The sequence below is a fragment of the Gigantopelta aegis genome, chromosome 4, assembly GCF_016097555.1.
Source record: "Gigantopelta aegis isolate Gae_Host chromosome 4, Gae_host_genome, whole genome shotgun sequence".
Lineage (NCBI taxonomy): Eukaryota > Metazoa > Mollusca > Gastropoda > Neomphalida > Peltospiridae > Gigantopelta > Gigantopelta aegis.
This window is the reverse complement of record NC_054702.1, coordinates 64,062,351-64,076,136: the sequence shown is the minus strand read 5'-3', so window position 1 is coordinate 64,076,136 and position 13,786 is coordinate 64,062,351. Positions and strand designations below refer to the sequence as shown.

General features: G+C 39.4%; 1 protein-coding gene across 1 annotated transcript in view; it reads left to right on the top strand.

Moving 5' to 3' along the window:
* Positions 1-13,786, top strand: part of LOC121370916 (fasciculation and elongation protein zeta-2-like) — a 58,959-nt gene that overhangs the window by 29,284 nt on the left and 15,889 nt on the right. Inside the window, exon 4 of the mRNA XM_041496452.1 lies at positions 9,479-9,587. Within this exon, the coding sequence (XP_041352386.1) occupies positions 9,479-9,587 (109 nt within the window). The remainder of the gene's footprint in view (positions 1-9,478; positions 9,588-13,786) is intronic.

Genomic DNA, 13,786 nt, shown 5'->3' with positions numbered 1-13,786 from the left:
CTTGATCACGTTCTGTGATGGCAGGACTTAAGTCGTATTGATCTGTTGCTGCCTGCTGCCACCCGGTAATGTTTTCATCTTTGCTAGTGGTGCTTTATTGATCAGTTCCGTGAAGACCTGTAATGTCACGAACAAATGTTAATCGATGTAGTCTTGATGCGTGGTCTGTTGGGACGTGTTTCGCTTGGTGCGTGAATAGACTGGCTCCAGCCACTGATGTACAAGAATTAACAAGTGTGCAGCTTCGTACACGATCTGTTGCTGAAGCATTTCTATCAGAATTTTCCGCATGCTTTAATTACCATATATAAATTGGTCAAGATACATATATACATTTTGTACATGGAAAATAAAACGTTTTGTTTTGTTTAACGACACCACTGGAGCCGTTGGATGTGAAACATTTGGTAATTTTGCGCCGTAATCATCAGAGTGAACCTGCTATATTTTTCCTAATGCAGCAAGGGACAGGGCTTGAACTTAAGAATTTATCTCCCACGGCAATTTAGTAAAGAATTGTCATGGGTGAAACGGTCCACTGACAGTAATTTTGAGCCTCCCTATGGCAATGTGTTTTAAAGTGATATTTCAACGACTGAAAGGTTATTTTGCTGTATGGAGACATATTTCAAACGTGCAAATGTTGAATGCTGGCAAATAACATATACTAGGTTTATACATTTTGTCATTGTTGAGGAACTTTACCGACATCACTTTTGTGCCGTCGGTGATGATCTCTACCTAAGGCAATTTTTATCTCAACGACGGCATTTGCTGTCGGTGCCATTGTTAAGTTCGAGCCCTAAAGGGATCTTTTATATACACCATCCCACAGACAGGCTAGCACATACCACAGCCTTTGTGTATATGGAAAATTATGTATTTTATTAAGATAAGAACATATTGTTCATTCCCAGGACAGTGTGCTTGAACATTACAGGCATGTCAGTTTGCTATATGTATAAAAATTAAAAGTTCAAGTCAAGACAAGTCTTTCAGGTTAATTTGGAGGCAACTCCCCCGTCCCCTTCATGTTATATATTGTCCTGTCACCCCATAACATTACTCGTAGACAGTGATGTTGGCCCCCACTCCCCAATGTTGGTGCCCCACCCCCATACCAGTGTTCCATTGTTTTTTCATTGTTTTGTTTATTAAAAACACTATATTTATGCATCCCACGGCAGGTTTTTCAGTGCATTTCATAGCTGACCATTGTCATGCTTGATTCAGATAATCATGGTAATTTGTGAAATCTTTTTTAGTTTTTTACATACATTGCATACCAGTACTTCATTATACTTTTCTCTCCCATCCGGATCCCCATTATATAAATGCATATGCTTTGTTTACTAGCATGTCATTATGTTAACACATTTTGATGAAGATGATGATTTATCATAAGCTGTTCGTGGTTTAGTCCCAGTGAGGTAACCCAGACAAGACAGTAGACTATACATGATGTTAATAATGTATCTAGCAGACCAATATATTCTATACAACTAATTATTTATTAATAATTCCTGCAGGTGGAAACCTATTGCAGCCAATGTAGGTTTGTTGCTGTAGTCACAATCAGTTAAGGCATCCATGATGAGATGGGGTGAGATCTAGCTCAGTCTGGGGTGAGATCTAGCTAAGTCTGGGGTGAGATCTAGCTCAGTCGGGGGTGAGATCTAGCTCAGTCGGGGGTGAGATCTAGCTCAGTCGGGGGTGAGATCTAGCTAAGTCGGGGGTGAGATCTAGCTCAGTCGGGGGTGAGATCTAGCTCAGTCGGGGGTGAGATCTAGCTCAGTCGGGGGTGAGATCTAGCTCAGTCGGGGGTGAGATCTAGCTAAGTCGGGGGTGAGATCTAGCTCAGTCGGGGGTGAGATCTAGCTCAGTCGGGGGTGAGATCTAGCTCAGTCGGGGGTGAGATCTAGCTAAGTCGGGGGTGAGATCTAGCTCAGTCGGGGGTGAGATCTAGCTCAGTCGGGGGTGAGATCTAGCTCAGTCTGGGGAATGCTCACCTGAGGCGCTTGTGTTGTAGGATTTAATCTTCTCAGTGGACCCATTTTCTAATTGGGCTTTATTCCATTCCATTCCAACCAGTGCCTCGTGACTGGTATATCAAAGGTCATGGTGTATGCTGTCCTGTCGGGGGGGGGGGGGGGATGCATAGAAAAGATCCTTTGCTGCTAATTGAAAAATGTAGTAGGTTTACTCTAAGTCTTCATGTAAAAAATGACGAAATGTTTGACATCCAATAGCTGGTGATTATTGAATCAATGTGCTCTAGTCTTATCATTAAATAAAACAAAAACAAAAACAACCATAATGAGACATTGGAGGCACATTGTTAATATCTGAGTGGAATGCTGTCACAAATAGACCACAAATATATCACGGTTGAACTCACAAATTATTTGATAATAGTGTTGGGATTTAGTTGGAATTTCATCATCGATCAGTGGTTATATAATTGGTCTGCACCAGCCAATCCACTTTCGGTTATACAATTGGTTAGAATTATATGACTATAAGAAGAATTTTTGTTATAAGGACAAGGTACCTATTGTTATGTTCACCAGGATATATAGATCCTACTGTTAGTAACTTTAAAAAAAAAAAAGTCTTTATATACACATGAAACCAACACCAATCTCAGTGTATTTATATTGATTTCAACAATTGAACTGGGGGATTAATTACAATTAAAAAATTTCTCGACAGTCGGTTATGGATTTTTATAATTGATCATCACATTGGTAGATCAATTTTCAATCATAATCAATCATTAGAACATCACAACATGATATTACATTTACCGGTATTTTCTTTATAGTCATGAAAAAAACTGAAGTTATTGACATTACTAAATAACTTTACTACAATTATGTGTCACATGTTTTAAAGTTTAAATTTTAAAATCTTCAACTTTTTTTCATGTATTTTCTTCTTCTTTTTTTGACTGGCCTCGGTGGCGTCGTGGTTAGGCCATCATTCTACAGGCTGGTAGGTACTGGGTTCAGATCCCAGTTGAGGCATGGGATTTTTAATCCAGATACTGACTCCAAACCCTGAGCAAGGCTCAATGGGTAGGTGTAAACTACTTGCACCGACCAGTGATCCATAACTGGTTCAACAAAGGCCATGGTTTGTGCTATCCTGCCTGTGGGAAGCGCAAATAAAAGATCCCTTGCTGCCTGTCATAAAAGAGTAGCCTATGTGGCGACAGCGGGTTTCCTCTAAAAAACAGTGTCAGAATGACCATATGTTTGACGTCCAATAGCCGATGATAAGATAAAAAATCAATGTGCTCTAGTGGCGTCGTTAAATAAAACAAACTTTACTTTTACTTTGTATTTTCTTTTGGTCAAAAGCCTCCTTCAAAATACTGTTGATGTCATTTATAATATAGTATGATATCATGTATTATTAGTATTACCCATATTGTTAAAAATACCTTGGTTCATATCAAAGTGTTATGTCCCACTAGAATGACAAGTTAGATGTAACACTTCTACGTCATATGATTGGCATAACTACAACCTTACCGGAACATCAACCAAATAAGATCAATGGTATTAATTAAAATTGACTACGGATAATAAATAGGATAGTAAACTTGCTACCTTTTTGTATCATGTATATGTCCCTCATGAAATGGGTTTCATTGACACTCGCTGTTGAAAATTATTTCCCTCAGGACATAAACATGATATGAAATGGAAGCTTGTTTAATATCTTATAATTATGGTGTACATGCAGGGTACTCATAATGTGATATATCACAATACAGAAAATATCATATAATAGTGTCTACTGGAGATAAGTGGGTCACAAGATGGGTGGTCAGACCCATTATGTTCTTTGAAACAGTACTTAGTGAAACGGTGTATCTAAGGTTATGGTATGTGATCTGCTATTTTCTCCATGAAAAAGTAAACGATATCTTGCATATCAGATGAAACCTGTACGGCAGTAGTGAGTTCCTTTTGTAACATTTTACACCAGTTGTCACAACTGCCATATATTTCAGGCCTCTGAAAATAATAGTTTCGTTCATCTGTTTAGTTGGGTCTAACCCATTTTTTGTGCACACATTATATTAGGATATATTTTACATGGCCATGACAGATTATGAAAAAAAACAGACCTGTATTTGACCTCTTATAACCATGTGTCATTACAGAACCATCTATTGAGCTATTTCTTGTTCCAGCCAATGCACCGCAACTGGCATATCAAATGCCATGGTATGTGCTATCCTGTCCGTGGGATGGTGTATGTAAAAAAACACCTTGCTTCTAGTGAAACAATATACATTCGTAGCTCAGGTTTCCTCTCTAAGACTAAGTCAAAATTACCAAATGTTTGACATCCAATAGCCAGTGATTACTAAATCAATGTGCTCTAGTGGTGGCGTTAAACAAAACAAACAAACTTTTTTTTACAGAACCATTTGTTTTCTTTATTTATATTTGCCTTGTACTTCTACTAAAAGATCGAATTACACACCGACAAAAAAAACCCCCTCATCCTACTTGCATACTGTGAGGATTGCCCTGTCATGAAGCATTAGGTTTGATAAACAGTCTGACTTGTACAACACGGCCCATCCAAGCAAGAAGTGACATGGGGAAACTCAATCCATTGGTTGGTAGCTAAAGTCACCTTTGCAGTTAATCATTTGGTATAATTGTAGTGAAGGAAAGGTCATTGGCAATAAAGACGAACTGGTTTAACAAGCATTTCTTCATTACCCAAAATAAAGACATTAAAAGAACAAACTTGTTTGTTACATTAATCTTGGAATTGTAAAAAAGTAAAATTGTAATAAAGATAATATTTGATGGTATTTTTTATTTTGATTACCGTTTATTAATCTTTGATCTTTCTGCATCCTGCTGTATATATTTTGTATTAAAATACCAAACACTAATTTTTGGGGGGTTCTGCTTAGGACTGTTCCAGTATTGATTACAAGTTATTATATTTCATTAATGTAAACTACAAACACCGTTTTTAAAATAATGATTTTAAGCAAAATTGGTTCACAAAATAAAGATTGAAGAAAACAACGGAAGAGTTATGTAAAATTATTAAAGCAATCTAAAACGAAGCCTTGACAAAGTCTGTTGTTTGAGGAGGCGGGATGCAGCCCAGTGGTACAGCGTTCGCTCGATGTGCAGTTGGTGTGGGATCGATCCCCATCGGTGGGCCCATTGAGCTATTTCTCATTCCAGCCAGTGCACCACGACTGGTATTGCAAAGGCTGTGGTATGTACTACCCTGTCTGTGGGATGGTATTAAAAATCCCTTACTGCTAATTGAAAAGAGTAGCCCATGAAGTGTTGACACCAGGTTTCCTCTCTCAATATCTGTGTGGTCCGTAACCATATGTCTGATGCCATATAACCGTAAATAAAATGTGTTGAGTGTGTCGTTAAATAAAACATGTCTTTTTTTGTTGTTGTTTGAGGATGTCGTCATGCAAAGTAAATTTGCTGACAGCATGAAACCATTTGCCGGGGTAAGACGAGTGGTAAAGCGCTCACATGATGTGCAGTCAGTTTGGGATCGATCCCCTTCAGTGGGCCAATTGGGCTATTTCTCATTCCAGCCAATGCACCATGACTGGTATATCATAGGCCGTGCAGGGCTAGCTCTAGGTCAGCAGAACTTCGAAATTTGCAAAACCCCAGTTATTTTGTAACTAAATATCATTTATTACATAAAATTATTTCGCCAAATTAAAATAAAATTCGCCAATTGTTTTTGAAATTCACAATTGGCGAATTTGGCCAGTGCCAGGAATAGCCCTGCTGTGGTATGTGCTACCCTGTCTGTGGGATGTTGCATATAAACGATCCCTTGCTACTAATAACAAAATGTAACATGATTCCTCTGTAAAACTATACGTCAAAATTACCAAATGTTTGACATCCAATAGCTGATGATTAATAAATCAATGTTCTTTTGTGTCATTAAACAAAACAAACTTTAAAACCATTTTTCAGGAATTGTGCTGCTTAAATTGAGATCTGTTTTAATAGATCTAAGACTAGTAACAGTCATTTAGGTCAGGTCATAGGTTTTAACATGCACATTCAGAACAAGCTGTTGTAACACACACCTAACAGTCATTTATTTATGCATTATATACTGCTGGGCTAACCAGAACCTAGAGAAGGATATCTATTAAGGTATAAAACAAAGACTTAATGCTGTATTCTGTACGTCTCAGTATTAAACTATTCCTGACATTGAAGCTTCAGCAGCGGGAATTCTATTTAGCAACAATGCAGGCTGTAGGGATTGCTGTGGGCTCAATTATACACAGTAATTATATTATACACCATGATTTGTTACCCTGGCAACTGAACACATCATAATTCTGATTAGAGAAAAAAGACATACGAGTCTGCAGAAAATTACTGTATTTACTGTGAATAATATGCAGTAACCTCTCTGTAATCAGATACCTCTGTAATACAGGATGACATCTCATCACATATTTCAAAGCAGCAAAGGTGTTACCTTTTATATTTATCTCAAATGTTAAAGTTTCCATTTCTCACAAATTATAAGTCCTACACCAATGAAACTTGGATTGTAGGTACATCTATCAATGTTCATCTCAATGCAAGTTGCCAAATATGAAATATTTTACAATTAAAATTTTAATTGACTTTTGTTTTTAATTTTAAAAGTTAAAATTGTTTTAAAATATGCATTAAGATGAATATCTATGGATGAAAGTGTCACTGACACCGAATAACTTTTAATATTCTGCAGAATTCTTGTTTTATAATACCTTTTAATGTACCTTTTAATTTTCCCCATTTCTTCCATTTCATGCTCCAGCCAGTGCACCACAACTGGTACATCAAAAGCCGTGGTATGTGCTATCCTATGGGATGGTGCATATAAAAAAATCCCTTGCTGCTAGTCGAAAAGAGTAGCCCATGAAGTGGTGACAGCGGGTTTCCTCCCTCAGTATCTGTGTGGTCTTTAACCATATGTCCGATGCCATATAACCGTAAATAAAATGTGTTGAGTGCATCGTTAAATAAAACATTTCCTTCCTTCCTTTCATTTCATCCCGCTAAGACAGCTCTTGTTATTTTTCAACTTCTTTCACTCTCCACCTCCATGTCCTAGACTCGACAGATGCGGTCTCTTGTGGTCAGCCATACTGTATGCCCACCATATCCAATTAGTATATTCTGTGGGCTTAGTCTGACCACTTGAGACAGTGTTCATTGTCACTTCTGGCATTATTAAAAAATTACACATTGTCAAAATGGGTGTTCACTTTTTATCACCATGATTAGCAAGCCTCATGAGGGTGAGGTAGGTGTGGGACTATTGTCTTCAGCCTTCAGCCCCTAAACACAAAATTAGTATATCTAGCTCAAGAAGAACTTATATTACTGATTGTCTTTAATGTTTCATGACATGTGTTTGTGTATGTGTGTGTGTATTTGTGTATTTGTGTGTGTGTGTATTTGTGTGTGTGTGTGTGTGTGTGCTTCTGTGTGTGTGTGTGTGTGTGTGTGTGTGTGTCTCTTGTGTTTCTCTTGTGTGTGTCTGTGAATATAAGAGGGAGGGAGGGGGAGTCAGCTTATAATCAGGCCTCAGAAAATTATACCAAAAATATACTCTTCAAAAGAAGAAACGCAAAACCACATTGTCGTAACATTTGGAGAATTGATTTAATTATTGAATGGTGAGTCCGATAATTACCAAATGTTGCAGGATTGTTCACAATTCACTCTAGTCCATTGTGAGTAAGTGATAGGACACACCACCAAGGTCAAGGTCATCTGGAGTCAATACCGGGTGTGGCCTCCGCGTGTGTTGACAACTGCCTGGCACCGCCTGCCCATTGAAGCAACCAGAGTACGGATGACGTCCCGGGGGATGGTGGCCCACTCGGCCTGCAAGGCTGCTGCCAGCTCGGGCAGGGTCTGGGGCTGTGGTTGTCGCTGTCGGAGGCGTCGGTCTAACTCGTCCCATAGATGCTCAATTGGGTTCAAATCCGGTGATATCGATGGCCAAGGAAGGACATTAATGTTGTTGTTCTGTAGGAAAGCCGTTGTGAGACGTGCTGTGTGAGGCCTGGCGTTGTCATGTTGGAACACTGCGTTGGCGTTGGCCATAACTGGAACGATGTGTGGCCGGAGGATCTGGTCAATGTAGCCCTGTGCATTCAGGTTGCCCTGCACGTGGACCAGGTCAGTTCTGCCAGTGTGTGAGATGGCTGCCCACACCATGACACTACCCCCGCCGAATCTGTCCACTTCCTGCACGCAGTTTGCCGCATAACGTTCACCACGACGCCTATACACGCGACATCTTCCATCATGACGTAGGAGCAGAAATCGGGACTCGTCACTGAACCACACCTGTCTCCATCGCAGTTGAGGCCATTATCGATGAATCTGGCACCACTGCAGTCGGAGTCGACGGTGTTGTGGTGTTAAGATGACACCTCGAACTGGACGTCTGGCACGAATTCCTACCTCACGTAGGCGGTTCCGTACGGTCTGGTCGGATATCCTGCGCAAACCTGGTATTGCTGCGGCTGTGGAGGTGGCAGTAGTCAATCGTTCCCGAAGGTGGCGTACCCGGATGTAGCGGTCCTGCCCGGGGGTAGTGACCCGTGGTCGACCGGACCTAGGGAGGTCACGTGTTGATCCATGTTGCTGGTAACGGTCCCACAGTCTGGAGATGGTGCTTGGGGACACATGGAATGCCCTGGCAACGGCCGTTCTGGATTTGCCTGCGTCTAGTCGGCCGATGGCATTGTTTCTCTGCGGTTCACTGAGACGTGGCATGTCCTGGATTGTCAACTGTCGGCCAGATACAGAGGCCAGGCAAGTGAACACCCTGCACTTTTATACTGTCGGTGTTCATGTTGCACGTACAGACAACGCACGTGCAGTGGTGACATGGTTTGCACGTGGCTGCGTTTTTGCGAATATTCACATTTTGGAACTTTATTGTACAGTAGCTGCGTTTTATCGAATGTAACCGTGGGAATGTGTTTGGGACATGCAATGACCTTATATTCACAAAGCATGAACCGGTAGGAAACATAAAATCGGAGTTATAACCCATTTGTACCCTTTTGCGTTTCTTTTTTTGAAGAGTATATTATTATTTTTGGGATGATATTTGCCAGTTTTTATTGTTGAATTATGTTTTTGTTTATAGTGTGATATGTTAATTTGACAATTTCATTTCACTTAGGTCAGTTATTTGACCAAGGTAGCTTACTGAGATACTACCTACTATGCTACTATGATCATTTTGTACAAACATGGCCCTTTTAAAGTAACTGTAAGTGATTGTTTGATACAGGTACTAGCTTGAGCTGATTTGAAAATTTGCCAGCTGAAATCACAGTTTGATTTGTTTTATTTGTAAATTTAAAAAAGACAACGTTTTTTGAGTTAATTGCATGTATGGTTTTTTTATTCACTTGCAGGAGCCTAACTTGGATGATGTGCCCATGCTGTGTGGTGAAATGATTGAGGATGATAACTACACCAAACTGAAGGAGACTCTTTCCAACTTACCAAATTATCCTGAGTCAGGTAGGCACCAGTACTGGTTTGAAGGCAGGGTTCCAATATTTGGACTAGTGGAGGCCAGCCAGGAAATAAATTCTTTCTTAATAATGTAGCATGAAACAACATAAAAACATGTTAGTTGTTAAAGGGACATACCCTCTTTTTTAAACACTACAACATGTTTTTTTCACTATTAGAGCCGTTTATGATCACTGAAATCAAACATTACTTACATTTTATTGCTTATTTTATTATCCATTTCCGTAAAAACAAAGTGTTTCTGGTCATTCTGTTGTTTCTAATACCACAAAATGCGTTTTCATATTTTTTAAAACACGTGTGCATCTGAGAAGTAGCGGTTATTGATTCAAGTTCTAGTCTATTTTTTAAGGATATTTACCGGTTTTGATGTCACAGATATAAAAGTAAAGTAAAGTAAAGTTTGTTTTATTTAACGACGCCTCTAGAGCACATTGATTTTTTATCTTATCATCGGCTATTGGACGTCAAACATATCATTCTGACACTGGGTTTTTTAGAGGAAACCCGCTGTCGCCACATAGGCTACTCTTTTTACGACATGCAGCAAGGGATCTTTTATTTGCACTTCCCACAGGCAGGATAGCACAAACCATGGCCTTTGTTGAACCAGTTATGGATCACTGGTCGGTGCAAGTGGTTTACACCTACACATTGAGCCTTGCGGAGCACTCACTCAGGGTTTGGAGTCGGTATCTGGATTAAAAATCCCATGCCTCGACTGGGATCCGAACCCAGTATCTACCAGCCTGTAGACCGATGGCCTGCTGATCCCCTGCTGCTAATGGGAAAATGTAGTGGGTTCCCCTTAAGACTACGAGTTATAATTACCAATTTAATGTACCACTGCTAAACTAGATGTACAGATTATGAAGTTTTGGTTGCCCAAAGACATTTAGGGGCCCATACAAACTATAACAGTATTGGAAGATGACAGAAACTGGGGGGGGGGGGCAATTATTTATTAATTTGATTTTCATCTAAGTGGGACTAATATACTTTATTATTTTCAGAGTTGAGGGGGCAGTGCCCTTGTACCGTTTATACTTGATTAATTGGTTTAATGGTTCGAGCAAGCAATGCATGGTTAACTACATTAATTGAAACATCATTAAATGTTAACCAGTAGAAACGTTTCTTTGATGCAGTGTTGTTGAGAGGAAATCTACTCTGGTAAACAGATCGATGAGTAAAGGTTCTTGGGAAATATTATGACCAGGGTTTTCAGAATAAACTTCACCATGTTTACCATGGTACAACGTTATCATTCATGTATTTACCATGAAACACCATCTCCCACTAGTTATTAAGCTTAAAGGCTTATTAATAAAACAGTTTTATCACAGTTGGTCAAAGTTGGACCTGTGGATGTTCATCTGAATGCATGTTTAAAAACTTATTTATTTATATATTTTTTAGGTAACAAGATTAATCGTGAATTTTACAGAATACTTTTTTTTTTAAATCTTCTTATTTGCAAGTTATCATCAAGCTGAATTTTACTGACATTATTAACTACCACAAAGAACGTATCTAAAGATTACCTTTGTTGTTCATATTTTCATTAGCTTTATTGTAAACTTCAAGGAAACATAAAACTACTTCAGTGGGTTCTCAGTATTTGCATATCATCCGTACTACCATTATACTACTCAAGTCCATGGATTATTCAAATAGACTACTAGATGATATTGGCCGGTACTTTTTTGTTTGTTGTGTTGTTAAAAGGAAATGTGCTGATGTAAATGGATCAATAAGTAAGGCTTCTGGGGATGTTACGTCTAGCACTTCAGTAATAAACATCAATCACTTTACACTAGTCACTGAGGTTTCGATTAATATGTTTCATCAGTCGAATGGTGTTCCTGTATAGTTGTTGGAGTGTAATACAATTGTTCAAGTAGTCATCATTGGAAGCATCTGAGCAGTAGATATTTTATCAAGAGTATATTTGAGGTCACTCGCGGGCAGGCAGGCAGGCAGGCTGGCGGGCATTAAAACGATCAGATTCCACGCTTCCGTGCTTTAATCAATGAAATATTGATCAGGTTCTTTTTTCATAAGCTGTGTTCCATTAATTCTGCCTCTGCTATAGCCAAAATGTTTGGCTCAAACTTAACTTGGCTTACCTTGATTGAATTTATGAGATACCCATTAACTGAATTGATTCAGTTGTTATTATACTGCTTATGTAATACAACCATCCACTTCCAGATAGTCAGGGATATGTTGTGTTAGACTTCAGCATACACTCATCCATCAGTCTTCTTTCTGGTGGTGTGTGCTTTCCTGTCTGTTGGGGGAAAATGTACATAAGTACCTTTTGCATACATATTTCGAGACTTGTTCAGTAAATAGGGAATGGCATAATATATAATTTAATGTATGGTAGTTTGGCAGATTTGATGAACAAAGCTCCTCACCTTATGCAAATACAAAATTAATTACATGACAATTTAAAGGGGTCTTGTTATAATTGACCTGTGTAATGCCAGGGTTTTATATGCATGTCTTTGATTGGTCGTATTATGGTATGGTGCTGTTTGTCCATCTGTCCATCCATTCATCCATAAACTTTTCATTTCTGGGGCATACCTTTCTTATCACTTTTTTGAGGATCATCAAATGTTGCATTCAAGTACAACTTGGGATGGCAGTGAGTTGTGAACCATAACTAGGTCAATATGACCTACTTTTCAAACATTACTGCATATTAAAGAAAATCCTTGTTTGGGCCATATCTTCCTCATCAATTCATATAGGATCATTAAACTTTGGGGTTCTTTTTCTCATTTTGTAGACAGTAACTTGTTTTGACATGTCAGGGAGGAACCCGAAAAAATACAAAAATGCCTGTTTCAATTTTAATGTACCTTTTTTGCTAAGTGGAGAAGACCTAATTTAATATGTACCCTAATTTTACTGCCTACTCCCACACACACATACACACAGTTATATCAAGCTGAGTTCACTCGGCCAGACCAATCATTATAGTTACCATGTTAGACATCTAAAAACTACTGATTAAACAACATGCTGGGGCGTCATTAATCAAACATTCCTTTCATTAGTTAACAAAATACACGTTCTAGAAAATCAGTCTCTCTCAGACACAGCTCATCCTATTTCCGATTTATCTGCTTGTTGAAAGTTCTTTTCTAATGTTTGTGCATTTTGATTAGGGTTTTTTTTCAAGTGTTTGTGCCTGAGCTCATCACTGGTATAAGTTGATTGCTTTCTGCAACATAGACACCCAGTCTACCGACTCTCATTTGTGTCTGATCAATAGCAGTTTCCGTGTCTGCAGATCTTTCGTTTTAGTTTATCGCGGTATTCGGAATAAAAACAGATGAATACAGTCCTGTAGCCCAGGGTGACTTGGTATCTGGTAATGGTGGTGGTTTATCACCAGTCTGTAGTCCTGGGTGACTTGGTATCTGGTAATGGTGGGGGTTTATCACCAGTCTATAGTCCTGGGTGACTTGGTATCTGGTAATGGTGGGAGTTTATCACCAGTCTGTAGTCCTGGGTGACTTGGTATCTGGTAATGGTGGGGTTTTATCACCAGTCTGTAGTCCTGGGTGATCTGGTAATGGTGGGGGTTTATCACCAGTCTGTAGTCCTGGGTGACTTGGTATCTGGTAATTATGGGGGTTTATCACCAGTCTAGTCCTGGGTGACTTGGTATCTGATAATGGTGGTGGTTTATCACCAGTCTATAGTCCTGGGTGACTTGGTATCTGGTAATGGTGGTGGTTTATCACCAGTCTGTAGTCCTGGGTGACTTGGTATCTGGTAATGGTGGGGGTTTATCACCAGTCTGTAGTCCTGGGTGACTTGGTATCTGATAATGGTGGGGGTTTATCATCAGTCAGTCTGTAGTCCTGGGTGACTTGGTATCTGATAATGGTGGGGGTTTATCATCAGTCAGTCTGTAGTCCTGGGTGACTTGGTATCTGATAATGGTGGGGGTTTATCATCAGTCAGTCTGTAGTCCTGGGTGACTTGGTATCTGGTAATGGTGGGGGTTTATCACCAGTCTAGTCCTGGGTGACTTGGTATCTGATAATGGTGGTGGTTTATCACCAGTCTGTAGTCCTGGGTGACTTGGTATTTGGTAATGGTGGTGGTTTATCACCAGTCTGTAGTCCTGGGTGACTTGGTATCTGGTAATGGTGGTGGTT